Source organism: Ambystoma mexicanum, chromosome 6p (assembly GCF_040938575.1).
Source record: "Ambystoma mexicanum isolate Mex_15411 chromosome 6p, UKY_AmexF1_1, whole genome shotgun sequence".
In the NCBI taxonomy this organism is placed as follows: Eukaryota; Metazoa; Chordata; class Amphibia; order Caudata; family Ambystomatidae; genus Ambystoma; species Ambystoma mexicanum.
Genome location: NC_090935.1, coordinates 822,237,853 through 822,254,636, shown reverse-complemented (window position 1 = coordinate 822,254,636; position 16,784 = coordinate 822,237,853). Strand labels below are relative to the sequence as shown.

At 41.8% G+C, this 16,784-nt stretch overlaps 1 protein-coding gene across 4 annotated transcripts in view; it reads right to left on the bottom strand.

Moving 5' to 3' along the window:
- PAM (peptidylglycine alpha-amidating monooxygenase) overlaps positions 1 to 16,784 on the bottom strand; it is a 1,287,650-nt gene that overhangs the window by 556,315 nt on the left and 714,551 nt on the right. For all 4 annotated transcript variants that reach the window (XM_069625460.1, XM_069625461.1, XM_069625463.1 and 1 more), the window contains one exon: positions 4,408 to 4,511. In XM_069625460.1, the coding sequence (XP_069481561.1) occupies positions 4,408 to 4,511 (104 nt within the window). The remainder of the gene's footprint in view (positions 1 to 4,407; positions 4,512 to 16,784) is intronic.

The window sequence follows — 16,784 nt, the reverse complement described above, 5'->3', positions numbered from 1 at the left end:
CGCCCAATAATAATGAAATTGAATTGCAAAGATCCCTTATCCTGAGGGAAATGCGTAAGGCATTAGACTCTTATATGGATGATCGTGGTCTGTCCCAGAATGAACAATTAAAGAAATCAGCCTCTGACATCCAACCGAAATCGGTATCCTGGACCTCTCTGGTGGTCCAACAAGCAACTCCATTGAATCCATCCAATAATCGAGGTCTGAATGTATCTAAACGAGCTCCTTGTCCGATGTCAGTAAACCCAAAATACAATCTGGAAAGAAATAACATCCGTTCCAGCAACCATGAGCTGAAAAATTCTAACATCAAGCAGTCCAGTCATTCCATTCCTTCTGCATCAGCCGGTCACACGCTAATTCTAAAATGCCGTGAGGGTCCTTATCCCAAATTCAACTTAAACCTACAAAGTGTACTGAATATTTTTAGCGATGTCTTTGAATTAGAGGATTTAACATCACATGACATCGCCCAAGTTGGAGACCTCACCGATGCCTCCACAGCGATTGTGAGATTATGGATCCCCCTCAGGCATAGTCTTAAACACAATATGGCTGGCCAAAATGACCCTATTTGATATGGGATTTTTACTGGCCCAAGACCCAGATCGTATAGCAAAACGTGAGGATGCCCCCTCTGATCAACATTCCCAAATTTACTTTAGCTCCCGTGATGACATGCAGGCTCACAGGAATTAACCATTAACTACATTACAGCCCCATGTTATTAAGATAGCCTCCTGGAATACCCGTGGTCATGCCCATCTGCATATTTCTTTGAAACCATTGGCTGAATATGCCATAATCGCTCTCCAAGAGGCTTGGTATCTGGAACCTCCCACCTGGGACAATTTTGATGTTATACTAATACCTGCAAAGATGGGATTTCGTGGTCGGTCTTCGTCAGGTTTAATGGTGGCTGCTAACAAGAAATTTGGATTTAAAATTGAAGCATGGATGCATGTTAACATCTTCATGCAACTTGTGAAAATTACTTGTAACGACCGCATAATATCTCTTATTAATATCTACTGTAACCCGGTAGGGTTATCCGACATGGCCTTTTTTGAGGGGTTAACGGGGCTCCTAGACCTCATATCGGTAACAACTGTTATCACTGAAACCATCATAGTGGGTGACTTAAACATGGATTGTCTATCCTCTCTTAACAAAAACAAGACGAAGGCCTCTTCCACCTGGCCCCGTCTCATGACTGATCGTAATATGCGAGTGGTAAATGGCTCAGTGGAAAGAGACATACCACCGAATCCTACATGGCAGCGCGACACTAGTCAAAGTATCATCGACTATATGTATGTTGAACAATCTATGTTTAATAGAGTTGTTTTGTTCGAGATAATCCTGCAGTCAGTAAGTGATCACCACCTTCTCTCACTACAGCTTAACTGGTCATTTGCTCCCTCTATCAGACAATGGCTCACTCAACATCTAATGGTTAATAATACCAAACAATGTCTAAAAGGGTCACATGGAAACCTAATGAAGTTCTCACATGCCATACATAAGTCAGATAACTCATAAATTGATCAAGTATACTGACTTTTTAGAACCATTTCGGAATACCATTGTGCCAAATTCAAATGTAAAAATTCATAAGCATTCGTTCGACCTCGCAATTAAAATATGCAAGGCTGAATATCGTAAGGAAAAGAGACAAATCCTTGTGACAAATAATGCTAACATCAATATCGCATTGAAATCAGCTAAATGCAAATATTCGAACTGGATTCGTGGGCGTCGAGCGTGGATTTTCCAACAAGATGGTGAAGCTATGCTTTCTTCGATTTGGTCTAAAAATTCGGCGGAAATATGGTGTCTTCTTAACTATAAATCAAATTTGTCTCAAGCCCATGTACAAACTGGAGCTATAACAGAGGATGCCTGGATATCACACTTCTCCGATTTATACAGAGACCCAATCTTTGACCCTAATGACTATAAGTTTCAATCTTCCACCTCTTGGAACATCCACTGTTCACCCTCCTTACTCGAAGAGTTGATCCAAAAGCTAAGCTCATCACGAGCTGCTGGCCCCGATGGTCTCCCTAATGCCATTTTGAAAGAAAATCCAAGGCTTTGGGCCAAGAATCTTAATGCAATCTTTTTACAAGTGATGGTTCATCGCAAACTGCCAGCTTCATGGCTATGCTGTGTAATAGTCCCAATTTATAAGAAGGGTGACCGCTCTAACCCTCGAAATTACCGTCCGATTGCTTTGCTGGACGCTCCAGGAAAACATTTTGCAAAATTAGTATTGGCTGAATTTAATCAATGGACAGAATCTAGTGGTAAGCAAGATCGGCACCAAACAGGTTTTGATGCGGGCCTAGGCACCTGTGTCAATCTATTAACTCTCAATGCAATAAAAGCTCTTAGTCAATCCCATAAACAATCAATTTACTTTGCGTTTATTGACTTACATACCACATTTGATTCTGTCTCCCTTCCCTTACTAATGGTGAAACTATCAAGAGACAGCTGCCCTACAGATCTCCATGATATTATTCATGCGTTTCATGCTGCAACATCGATTCGTGCCAGACTTACTTTGGAGGGTTTGCTGTCCGTTCCAATTAAGACAGCACAAGGTCTAAAGCAAGGCCGTCTACTAGCAGCAGCAATTTTCAATTATTTCATACATGACCTAAGCACGGTCTTTCTGCAGATACCTTCCGATGCCCCAGTTCTAAAAGGACAAAAATCACTAATCTGAATTATGCGGACGACATAGTTCTTATTTAAAAAACGCCAAAGGCCTACAGAACCTCATTGAAGCGTTCGACTTGTATTTATCGGAGAATAATTGGTAGTTAACACCAAAAAAAACCAGATCGTAGTCTACCATGCAAATCGTCTCCATAAATACAAGCTAAAGTGGTCAATAAATAATACACCATTAGAAATTGTGACAACTTATACCTATCTGGGCATTGACTTTGATGGTTCTATTAAACCATGTAGTCAGGTTGAGCGCATGGAGGCAAAGTTGACTACGGCCATCTCACAGACTAAAATAATATTACATAAATTTGGGAAATTTACCATTAAACCAGCAATAATCTTCTGGACCATGAAAGTAATACCTTCAATTTTATATGGGGCGGAAACACTTTTGAATTGTAAAAATCTAAATTTTGATAGATCTGAAGCAAAATATTGGCGGGCGGTGCTCAATCTGCCTCAGTGTGTCCCTGGTCCCTGGCTGCGCTATGAATTAGGTCTTATTTCCATGCATGCTGTCTATACTTGGCGTTGTTGTATGCTTTTCCGTAAATGCCTAATGGCAAATCAAAAAGCAAACACACTTTCGATAATTGCTGATTATATGTTATCATCTGACACGGCTTTTGTAAAACTATGGATCGATTTTTGTTTGGAATCTCTAGCAATCGCAAACATAACAATCCTTAGGTTAATAACTAACCCAGAGAAGTCCAAAACAACGTTACATCAATTAGACTGGATTACTATCCTAGAAAAATGTCAAAAGTATCGCCAACCATGTAAGTTTCAGTTCTGGCCTAAAGCAGTAAAAAGCCCCGAGGTTTATCTTTTAAAATTTCCATCGGTAAAATTAAGAGCAGGTCTTTTGAGGGCACGACTTGACTTTTGGCCTAACTATCAAGTCCAAGCAAGACGCAACTTGAGACCTCAAGAACTTATGTCTTGTAGATTCGGTATGGATCCTAATTCGATTGAATCTCTTGAACATCTAGTTTGCTATTGCGCACAACTGCCCTAAGATCAATGCACTTCTCAAAAGTGATTTCAATTTTAGAAACTGTTGACCAAGATATGCGATGGTCCTTTTTATTGTGCTCTAATCATTATTTTGCTCAGAAAGCACTAACTAATTTCTTACTGTCCTTGAATTGGGATAATGATACATGAGAAGAAGTTAAAGTCTCAAGCAGCGTTAAAAGCAGTGATAATTGATGGTTTAGCTATCTACTAAAAAAATCTAGTCTTATGAATTAATTGAATGTAACGCTAGTTTACTGTTTGTTGTTTGATATCTGTTTATTTTGACAATCTGTAATTACGTTCACACCGTACTATGTATATACATGATTTTGTTGTTGTTAAAATTGAAATAATATTTTGGCTGCTTGAGTCTGTACATTGCAAAATGAACTGTTTATTTTTTGGTTTTAATGTAATTTAAAACTTATGACTTTGTATATTGAAAAGTTGTTTATAACAGCTAAATCAATAAAAAAAATTTTTTAAAAACAAACCAAGACGCGTAATTTTTCGTGAAAAACGTCCGTGGTTTGGTCACTGGTCCTCCTTTAACAATGACAGATGCCGGAACAAAAAAAGTGAAACCTGTCATCACCTTGTAGATGACAACGTAAACTGCATTTGCTTTAAAAAACATACCCAATGTGTGTGTCCGTGGTCCTGCCTTCGCCAGTAAAAACGCAACGAGCTGCCAGCGTGTCCCCATTACTGACATCGAGTTGGTGCGACACCGGGTAGAATGCCTGCAAGAGAAAACCAACACAAAATCGGATTAATAACCAGAACTGGGGATTAAGTTTAACAGCGTTGGCACGTGCAAGGGTATCACAAACATCGGCCATCAAGCAAGTCAACGGAACTCAAACCATAACATTTTACAATTGAAAAACACCTTGGACTATCATTTTCACTGCGTACCTCACTACCTGTGATAAGGGCTAGGATCAAGATAATGATTTCAGGAGCAGAAGCTAAAATCAGTTCCTTTGTATCAGGCGTTATCCAGTAAACACGAGCTACCACTAAGTGCCAGAACTTCAACATGAGGTGCAAACTAACTTTTTGTCCATAACCCATTTAAGCTTTATAGCCAACCCCCAGAGGCTACATCGGGCCATAAAGGCCTGGAAGCCCACAACGACTAAGGGCCATTACGACTCAGTGTAGCCCAGGGTTGGACTGGACTATAGGGAACTCGTGAAATTTACCAGTAGGACACGGCACCCTGGGCCTCTTGTGTGGTAACCTGTTATTTCCAAATGTTCTCGTAGAAAATGGGTTGGGCTTCCTGAAAATGTGCAAAATGTGACCAATTTCAAAAATGATTTCCAGGGCCTCTTTTGGTTCCCAGTCCACCCCTGGTGTAGCACAAGTCAGAGGGCTACAACGTTAATAGTGTCCCTGGGACAGGCTGTGTGCGTCATGGCAGGCCCACAGGTGAAATTGTGGTGGGATAGGTGGGGGTTAGCAGCATTGCGGCGTGTCAACAGAGCTGCTGGAACATGATGGAAGAGGCGTTCCTGGCCTGAATAGGAGGAGCCGAGTAAGTAGCTTGTGCAAGCCCATGGATATGACATGAATAGAGCAGAGAGGACGAGATTGGGAGGCTTTTTTCCTAACCATTGCAAAAGTGTACTTTGTTCCCACCCGGTTAATTCCAAGGGGACTCACAGAATTGTAATTGGTAGAATGTCTCCGTATGTCCCACCTGCTCTAACAATCTTGGTTTAATTTCGGGAAATGGAGTAGTCCACAATGGGTTGGCATTTTGATACGAGATCTGTAAATCTCCTATGAATAAAGGCGCTAAATTGCATGTTTTTAAACCTTCATCCCAATTAAATTGGTTAGCGAGTCGTTCAAAATGTATGAAGAAGGCACCCAAATCTTCACCTTCTAGGTATGGTTGTAATACACCAGGAGGAACCAATAGTCCTATTGCTCTAACCCTTCACAGAGTCATTGATTCACCTGCATCTGATGGTCACCCATGCGCTCTAGAATGGTTTCAAGGCTACTCATAGTGAGATTGAAGTCCACCAAGGATATTGAGGTCTCAGACTTAACAGTTCCGGCTTCCTCCCACTCATGCGAGTTCTCAATTACCTCAGAGTTCCTCTCGATTCTTTCCTCCTGGTCTGAATCGTCAGGTAATTTTGAGTATAGGGAAGTAGGAGGTGCATTTATTTTCTGAGATATTTAATCCTAAAGAGGGATTTATACCCAACAATCCTATGGGGGGAGTTAATCAATTGGTGTTGTCATGTATGGGGGGGATTTGTGGGTTGTCTCCATCTCAGGACTTTAATAGCCCACGCTACACCATATATGGAGGCCAAACAAGATGGAGTCTGAAAAAGAGCAGGAGAATGAGCCCACTTGTTTCCCACTTTGGGCCTAAGTGTCATTGATTCAAAATTATTTATCCTCAAGGTATTAAGAACCTTCCACTCTTCATATTCTCGCTTTCTTACTATATTCATCTCCTTTGGCTACAACACTGATTCTCTCTCTGTTGGCAAGATAGAGATATATTCGCTTTATGATTCGGTCCTTCAAGTATCTCTGTAATCATTCAAATTCCTGAATATTGATGGTACGCTTTGCTCGCTTTCATTTTCCTCTTTTCCAGGATATGTTAGTTCACATTTCCTTACTTTCATACAATTCAAGTTTATACAGGAATTCACATTTCCCTTAGCCTCCACTTCAGAGAATTGTATTGTTATCTTTCTCAGACTGCTAAAATGAATTTTCACCAAACTTCCTCTCGCAGCTTTTTCGGTATAACCCCTAAATAATGTTCGTTAAGGATCTTCCTTTGCCTCCCCCGGTTTCCCATTACCTTTCTCTTTATTGGAACACCACTCTGGGCTTCAAACAGGTTTCACGTCGGCTTTGCTACTCTGCCGCATGGCCATTCTGCTTTCCTCAGCACCTCTTCACATTCGTCTGCTCAGCGACTGAGTAGGATAACGGCGAGCCGCGCAGCTTGCTGCGGCTGCCAATCGGGAGGTATCGGCACTGTTGTACGGGCCTGCTGCCCACCATGATTCTCCTGCAGTCACACCACCACCACGTCTCAAGCACCTGAACGGGATCTTTAAAAACATAAATGGACATCAGGTGCAAGGACAGAGGGAAGCAGATGGCATAGTCGTGGAGGCAGCACAGCACTGTGTAGAAGACGCAGTAGATGCTGGGGAAACGTGGCCATGAAGAGCCTGTGTAATGGAAAACAGTTTAGCTAGCCACGCTGTGTGGGAGTGGAGGTTCCAACACGCCATAAACTGCTTCGGTACGGGAGATGCACAGGAGAACATACAGAGCTGCCAGAGCTCCATTGCGCAACTGCACACACATCAGCAGTCACAGCGAAGCTGGCAGAAGCAGAAAAGGCCCCTACAGAGAACCGCAGAAGCACCTGTGAGTCCGAAGGGGACGCCAAGGCATACCAGTGAGTTGGGCTGAAGCAGGAGACCCTGGGGCGCTCCGAAGCAGAACGCTATGTGAAATTGACTATTTTTAATACTGAACGAATTAACTGATGCTAACTGGGCGCAACTCTCCTAATAAGGGATACCAATTAGGGGACCATTATAACCCGCATTGCCAAAGAAGACTGATATTCAGACGAATTGGGCACAACCCTCCTAATCAGGGGTACCAATTAGGGGGCAATTGTAACCCTGATTGCCAAATCAGCAGAAGAGTGATACAAGGGCAAAAAGAGCGCAACACTCCTAAAAACGAATGCCAATTGGAAGACAATTGTAACCCGCATTGCCAGCAGCCAAGAGGTTCCATAAACAGGGAACAAAGGCTGCAGGAGCAGGAGAACTGTAACCTGCATTGACTACAGCCAATGGCCCATTCTGAATCTGAACCCTTATAATATGCCATTGGTTGAAAGCAAATTAGAGTCAAATACGCCAGATGGTTATTATTTGAAAGAGTGTCAACGGTGGAGAGATCTAGTCCAGACTACCTTGAATAGTGACACTAGTCAATTCTGGAGTATAATCAATGGGAACCACACCTGCCTCATTGACATCAATGGGGTTTCAGAATCAGAATGGATTGCCTATATTATTAGCACGCTGGGAGGACAGGCATTGGGAAAGTCGAGGTTCAATTCTGCATTGGGGGTTTGGAATGATACTAACAGAGAGGAGGTGAAAAAATTGATCAATTCCAGTAAATCTTCCTGAGTTCCAGGCCCCGATGGCTTATGCAATTGGTTGTTGAGAAGCGACTCCAATTTATGGGCAACTGTCCTATTTGCATTGCATCCACTCAGTCCATTCTTCAATCCTGGTGGGACAGCATTTTAGTCCCAGTACTGAAGAAAGGGTCCCATGCTGACCCCCGTAATTATCGCCTTTTAGCGATGCTTGATGTTTCATCTAAGGTCTTGGCACGTGTTCTCCTTGAGGAACTCAGTATCTGGCCCGAGGCAGGAAATATCATCCCACTGAATCAAACCAGTTACTGCAGGGGCTGTAGCACTACTAATATTCTTGCCTTGACAGCAGTGATACAGCAGGCATGGCAAATACGTAAAAAACCTGTCTATGTGGCATTCGTAGAGTATAGTGCAGCCTTCAACACTATCAACAGAACAAGACTTTGGGGGAAGTTACTCAGTTGGGGGATTCCTCGAGGCCTATTAAAAATTATTGTGATGCTGGATGACCAGAACAGGGTTAAAGTGAGGCTGGAGTGTATGGGGAGACTTCCAGCTGGATCCACACGCAAAAGGGGGTTAAGCAGGGTTGCACCTTGGCACCCATCTCTTTAACCTGTATTTTTCTGATCTGGGAAAAGCACTGATGGATCAGGCCTGCATGCTGCCTAAATTGGGATTGGAGGTGCTACAGTGGATGGGTTATGCAATGATATTGTCCTCCTTGACTTGACCGTAGCAGGTCTTCAGACTGCATTGAATAGTCTCTATACCTATTCGTGCTGCTAATCCATTAAAAGTCAACACATCTAAAACTAAAATCATGGTTTTAGATTATAAAATAAAGGAAGCCACAGGAATCAATTGGAGGATGAAAGGGGAGACAATCGAGGTAGTCACACAATACACATATCTGGGTATTACCCTGGACACTAAGCTTAAAGGTTTTAGTCAAATTGACTGCATCATGGTTAGAACGGCTCAAATTGTAGTAGGCATCAACTCCTTCTCGTATAAAGGTGGAGGCTATTCAGTAGGTATACTGACACATCTTTATTCCAGTAAAATAGCGCCCCTCATTTTATATATGGCTGAAGCATGGGCATTAGAAAGCTTGGAAATCATTTAAAAACTAGAAATAACAACCCTCAAGAAATTGTTGAGGCTTCCATCTTTTACTACACCTGAAATGTTCTATTTGGAGTTTGGGTTACTACCAATAAAAGCATGTGTTATGCTCCATTGCCTAACCTTCTATTGGAAGTTGGCCCATGTTGGAAAAAACCCTCTCATGGGCTTGCTATTTGAAGCAATGGGTAGTAAAGTAGCTTACATGCAGACCAGCATGTTAGCAGGGATAAAAAAGGAAGCCGATAAGTGGATCCCGAGATCAAAACTTGATGCACTTCTCATGTCCCTGACTGAGTATAAAGGAACAATGAAATCTTTTTCAAAATAATTTGCCACAGAACAGCTGACTATTTACCTTGCCTCTAAATCCACTGGTCAATGGTTTATTTCATATATATTGTAACGACAGGCTGTCCCAGCATATATAAAGCATTTAATTGGAAACCTTTTGGTTTGGGACTATGTGCATCTCAAATTTAACGCAGCGAAGACATATTTGTTATTTATTTATTTTGTATTTCTTTATTTATAAAGCGCTGGAACCCACAGGCATCAGACCGCTAACAAAGCATATGTTAGAAACATAGAGAGAACATAAACAATACATCATCAAAAACAGAAAAGCATGAAAATCATGTATGCTGGGTTTATTATCCAAAAACTTAGCCCACTATAAGATTTCAGTTCGACAAGCCACTTGGCATGTATTTACAGTTTCTAAGAAAGAAAGATTATGAGATTATTGGGGGAGGGCATACAATTCAGAGGAACGAAAGATACAGCCGCCTTTGTGGTGAATGGGAAATTGAGTCAGTTCCCCATCTTTTGTGTATTTGCTCTGCATTGAGCCTACTGCGACACCAAGTGATCTTAGCAGCGGGAGTGGATTTGTGTATTTCTGTTGATGATCTATGGTCTCTTTATTTCAGGAACTAATGAAGGTTGTATTAGACATTTTATCAAATTCTGGAGAAATGTCTCTCAGATCTTATTAATTTTAGAATAAGTGTTTTAGATGAATGATTGTTTAAGCTGTGATGAATTTACATGTATTAAAAAGGTAATAATTTTAACCGTATAATACTAAAATAAAAATAAAATAAAAAAGGCAAGCAAGAGAACAATGATCCTTTTAAGGAATACCACTTTTGGGAATAGATGTAACATGCTCTTTGATAAAAAGTCAAGAGACCCTAAAGAGAAGCAGATGTTGACTCCAACCACTTGATGTATGATTTTGGCGAGAAGAGATTTTGGGAACAAGCATTACCACAAAGTACAATTGTGGCAGTAGGAGTTTTATCCTGGCAGGCGAGTAAACCAGGAAAGGGACCAATTGTAGTCAGTCCTTGCAGGCGAGTGGACGAGGAAAGAAGCAGACGATTGAAAGTACTGTGATTGTGGTAAAAAGGTGTGGTGGAAGAGGAATTGTTAATTCCATCACCTGGTTTTGATGAACTGTTACATTTACAAAAGTGTTTTCCTTTGAAGAAGAAATGATTGCAGAAAGTGATGATTCTATCATCCTGACTTAAGTGTTTGTTTTGGAAGAAGACATAACATGTGTTAACAATTGCTTGGTTTTTGAGAAGATAACATTGTCAACTTTACCTTTGCACAGAACCTTCTTGGAATTGAATTTTGCTATAGAAACTCCTGAATTGATCCATTGGAAGAAAAAGCAATCCTGGTCACTAGGAGTCCTTCTCACAATCTTTGTGTTTGAACTGGTATATTATATTGTAAAATGTAAGCTTACCAAACTAACCTTGCATTATTTTGTTGTATATTTGAGTATGAGGGACAGATGCTTTTTGGACACTAGGTCCTTTTTCTTTAGTCTTAATTTGTTAGGCAGGGACCTTTTGGTTAGGTTAGGGAAAGTAAGGTGTTTGTCTTAACACTTTTGTGTTGAATAAAATGGCGCTTTGTGAGAAAATTGTACCTTTGTGTCTGTCTCGCATTTCTGACTCCTCGCGAAGTGCACCTAAACCTTTCACAATCTGTCACTCTCCTTGAATAGAGACATCATTTCATAATATTGGTCACGTCTCTTATGATGGTACAGTGGCGAGTTATGAAGTGTTTCATTTTACTCATAAAATATGTTTTGAACCCTCATGGTGGAAGTGCCATTTTATCAAGTTAAGCAATGACAAGAAGGGGGCTCTTTTTAGCCCTGGAACAAGACAGCCAAATTAGGAAGTTGCTTGAAACAACCCTGAGCTGAACGTTACCCCACCATTGTCCAAGCCGCAGACCAAACTTCTCCCCTATAAAATGGATTAGATGGTTACAGACAGTACAGCAATCAGGAGTTGGAAGTGGACAGAACAAATTGGTGTGATACAGCGAAGAGGAGGATAGAGTGAGCAGGGGGAGGAGGCAGAGATAGAGGAGCTGAGATGGGGAGAGTAGGTTATGAAAGAGGAGCTGAGAAGAGGAAGAGAAAATATCAATAAGACGTGAGAAGGAGCTTACAGGAGAGGATGTGTTCAAGGAGGAGCCGAGGAGAAGGGGAGCACATCAATACGAGAGGATCAGGTGAAAGGGGAGTTAGGAGGAAGTGAAGGGGAGTGTGGAAAAGAGGGTGAGGCAAAAGAGGAGTTCAGAAGATATAAGGAGGGGTGAACTTTAAAAGGAGGAAACTTAGTAAAAGAGGAGCTGAGAAGAAGGCACAGTTTGTTTATTTATATTGTTTGTTTATTTATATTGCAAATGGGACCTGCCAGCATCAGAGTGCATAAGTACACAGAAGGACATACATATAGAAGACGGGACAATGAAAAGTAAGCATGAGCTAGTCAGGGCAGAGTAGGATGGACTCTAATTAAAGAGTAGAGTTTTCAGCAAAGAACAAACAGAATTAATGTTCTTATCCAAATGTAGGGTGGGTGGCAGGGAATTCCACAGATGGTCTACTAAGGTGGGGAATGCCCTCCCGAGTCCATTAGCCCATCTGACCTTGTAGATATTAACTAGGCCATGGGTTGTAGAACGTAGAGTACAATTAGGCTCGTATAGGGTCACACAAGCCTTCAAGTAGGCTGGGGCCTTGCCATAAAGGCATTTATGCACAAGTGTAGCTGTCTTGAAATGTATCCGAGCTGGAATTGGGAGCCAATGTAGGGTCTGTCTGTAGGATACGTGCTCTCGTCTGCGGATTCCATTGCAGATGTGAACTACGTTATTTTAAAGGATCTGAAGTTTTTGCAAGAATTTGTTATTTTCAGCCATCAGTAAAGCATTACAGTAATCGAGACGGGAAAGAATGATTGCTTGCGCAACTGATAAACAGTTTGACTCTGAGATAAAAGATTTTATATTTTTTAAGAGTCTAAGATGATACTGGCAGTTTTTGGAGATGTAGTTTACCAGAGTCTCAGTGCTGAGTGAGGAATCAAGAAAAACACCCAAAGTCTTAACCTTTCCAGCGACGTATATGTTACAGGCCTTAATATGTACACAAGAGTATTCTTTTCCCAATTTGGCTCTGGGTTTCGGTGTTCTGAACATCAATAATTCTGTTTTTCCTCAGTTTAAACAGAGCCAATTCTCAATCATCCAATGTTCAATAATGCGGCAGATGAAATTGAGCTTGATGGTATCAGAGTCATAGTCCCCACCGATTTCCATAATCAGCTCGGCGTCATCCGCATTGCTTGTAAAAAAGAACCCATGTTTCTCTAAAAGATCGTAGAAAGATCTAATGTACATGTTAAAAAGAGTAGGGGATATGCAGGAACCCTGTGGTACACCACAATGGATCAGAGCAAGTTTAGATGAGGCATTCTCCCAAGACACAGAGGATTGTCTGTGTTATAGGAAGATTGAATCCAGCTTGTGGATTGTGTGGCACAGTTCCCCAGATCTGTCAATGTGTGAAGTAGGTGTTTGTGATCAAGTAGGTTATATGTCGCTGACAGATCTAAAAGGACCAATAGCCCAGTTTTCCCCTGATCCAGGAACTACTTGAACATGTTAGTCTGAAGGTCGAGCAATTCTGTCTCGGTACTGCAATTTGCTCTGAAACCTGATTGGGTCCATCCCTAGTTTCTTCACTAGTGGGGTTATGGTAACGACCTTGATGGATTCCGGAACAAACTATGGCTAAATGAGAAGTTTACAAATCTAGCGAGAAAAGGGAAGAAAATATTTGTATTGTCCAGTACAAGTTTGGTAGGGAGGATGTTTTCCCGGCATGACGCAGGATGCATTGAAGTAAGGATCATATTCATCTCCACACTCGTGATAGATTTAAAGAGTAATCGAGGTTGTTCCATGTTTTGTACTGGCAGGTGAGACTTATAAGGAAAAGCAACTCTCTGATCCACTGAGCCAATTTTAGATAATTCTAGATTTTGTTGTGGGCTACCGCACATTTGTTAGCAAAGGCCTGCTGGACATCATCACAATCTTGATCAGTGGGGTGAATAGGGTGGGAGAGTGCCTTGAGTTTTTTGAGCAGTTTCAAAATCTCAAACTTTTTTGGGGGGGGGAGGGAGCTATTAGCCCCAGAGATTTTTTAATTGAAGAAGTTATTTTTGTCTGTCAAGATCTCTCGTTTGTATGATTCTCTTGGGTCTTCTTACCTGCCTTATTAGGGGCAGTTGGGTGAATTAGACAAGATTGTTCTGCTCACCTTTTCCTTTTCTTTAAGAAAGAGAGGTATGGGGTATACCATTTTTTATGATTGGAGTTTTCCCTCAGCATTTTTCTTAAAAGGGGCTACTTTAGCATATCTGTCCGATCATTTTTGTAAGTCTCTACTAGAAATTCAGGAGCGTCCGAGTTAGATGTGTTTGATATGTCATGGCGACAGTCCTGAAGATGGGATGCTTTGATTTTATTTTTTTGAGGTTGCGACTGTGTACCTCTTTGATGGAATTTGGTATTTTATATTTTAATGATAAAGTGTGAAAGTGGACAAGACAATGCAGTGAAAGAGGATGAGAGGAAAAGAGGGGAGAACATCAACAGAAGGAAGGAGGGGGGCGATGAAGGAGGAGTGGATAAAACAATAGGAGGATGTTAATGATAATTATGTGTTATTTATATTATGAAGGGGAGGTGAAAGAAAAGCAGAGTAATAGGAATAAAGTGGAGGCGAGAAGTTGGGAGAAGAGGAGTAAGAGAAAGTGGATGAGCAATCAGGAAGGGAGAAGCATTGCAGAACACAGAGGAGGAAAGGAGGGGTGATGACCAGATGGAAAGAGAAACAAGTAACACAGGAAACGCTAGAAGTCAAGAGAAGGAAGGTGTAGGAAGGAAAGAGAGTTGGCCTGGAGTTGCTTCTGCAGAGACTGCTGAACTGATCGAGGAGGCTGATCCTAAACAGTCTTGAGAAACCAAAAAGGGGCAGATCACAGGAACCTATGTGCACTGAGCAATTCTGACCATGATCCTAAACAGTCAGTTAACGCAAGGTACAGGGTTGGTGGAGGCAAGGTATCTATGATGAGAAGTAGACAAAAATACTGATAAGAGAGACATCTCAGCCAAGAAAGAAGTGTGGGGCACTTAAAACCCCAGAGAGTGATCGACTCTGATCACCTCCATGAGGACAGAACCTAAGGGAGAGAAGGGCGGTCAGAGAACTCCAGTCCCAAAAGGATGTTCAATGTGCTTATTTGCTCCCCGTTTACCACAGCCATCCTTTACTCCCAGTTTTCCGATGTTATAATAGAAGGCCTTGAAACTTGACATCTGGCTATGAGTTGTCTGCTAATTCCTCCACCTGTGACAAAGCCTAGTAACCTAGGTGAATGTTACATTTCCTTCGAACAAATTTCATTTGTCTATTCATATTGTAATGTTTTTCTTATATCTTTTATTAACAATAATTAAATGCTTTCCTCTTCAGAATGTAATATTCAAAGATTATGATAATGTGTCATGCTTAATGAAATACAAAATTGTGATTATTCATTTGTTTATGGAATGGGTATTAGCATCAATCAATATGTATTTATTATCAATATTAGATGTTTGAATAACGGTTTGAAGTTGTTTATGAAAATCTGTTAAGAGCATATCCTACAATGATGTAATAGTAAATGTTTTTGGACTAATAAATATGTGAATACATATTTCTAAGACAGGGGTAAGTGTAGGTCTTTGGGAGGGGGAAGCATTATGTTCCAGGATTATTTGTTTGGTATAATATTGTTCCCCAGGTTGAACCACTGGTCATGCCTTTTATGAACGCAACACAATGTGAAACAGATTCCCACTTAAGTTATCCATAAAGCAGCTGGGCGAGATATCTTACAAATCAAGAGCACTTAAATTGGTTAGAATGGAAATTGAAGCATTGCCTAAAAGCACACATCAAGAGGCTGAAGGAACGGTTTGGCCCATTTGAAGTCTTAAGTCCGTTTGTTAGATGTTTTACACATGGCATGAAATCATTATCAGGGGACGTTTATGGATTATCTGTATTAAATCCATTACTTCATCCTCCCCCCACCCCCTTTTTGAATTGTGCTCTCCTAGTTCAAATTGGGTTTGTTAGATTAAATTAGCAAACTTAAAATACAGCTAGAATGTTGATTAGGCTAGCTACTGTAGATAGTTGTCCCGGGAGGATAGCCAGCGACAACGTGCTCGCCTTGGAAACAAGACAACACGAAGCAACACAGGTTCGATTCCCTGGTTCGCGCTTAGAAACCTCTGCTTATTAAGCGTGTTATAAATACGCAACTAAGACATATTCCTTTAACAGCTCCTCTATGCCCCCGGGCTGTGGGAGCGCTTTAAAAATGCAAATAAATAATAAAACTGTACCAGCAAATCGGATGCTTCTTGCTCCGAGGCATGTCCTTCCTGAAATAGGAAGAGAAAGTTTGCCTTAGTCCTTCTTCCCGGTCTGCTTGATATAGGGGTTGGTGCTGTTTTAGCCAATCAGGGCCCTGATATTGCGGGTGTCTGCATAAACCCTGCCAGGCCTGCCCCTTTTTCCCCTGTTCGTGGCTTGCCATGATGCCTTGCTGCATGGTCCCATTGGGGAAGAATGGGCCCCGACACGGAGTGAGGGTTGCACCGCGTTGACATCTGGTAAGTGTTCTGGGCCAGGAAGTCGTACACCGCCCCGCGGGAGGCCGTGCTGTGGAATGCTCATCAGCCTCGCTGCACTCCTTTGCGTTGTCTGGTTTGGTGGGTTCCCCATGACTTGCCATCCTCTGGTCTCCACGTGTCTGGTCTGTGTCGGCGCTGCGGTCAGACCTGCTCGCAGTCACTTCCGTGATCTCTGTATTCCCCAAGGGCTAGGCCACAACACCATGGCTTCTGTCGGTGTCTTCCTGTCGTTGCTTGTGTGCGATGTGTCTGGGGCTGGATCCCTCTTATCCGCCGGGGTCACCCAGCAGCATGTCGTCCCATGCGCTCTTACACTCTCTAAAAGAGGAGAGGGGGCAGCTGCCATTAGCTATATGGACTGCTGAAATAGGACCATGACTCCCAAAGTTTATGTTAGTGCAGTCTTAGTTTGTAGGGACTGAAAGTGCAATTCATGGATCGGGAAGGTGCTCCTAGGTTGACGGAATTTCCTCTTACCACAAGCTACTAAAGTCCTATGAATGAGTTCTCAGAGCAGCGCACGGGTAATGGATGACTTGGAAAAAAAGCAGTGCACAAGAAGATTTCAAGAAAATGCACATTCTGAAAATCTGCTACTTTTGAATAGCGGTTAAACATGCAG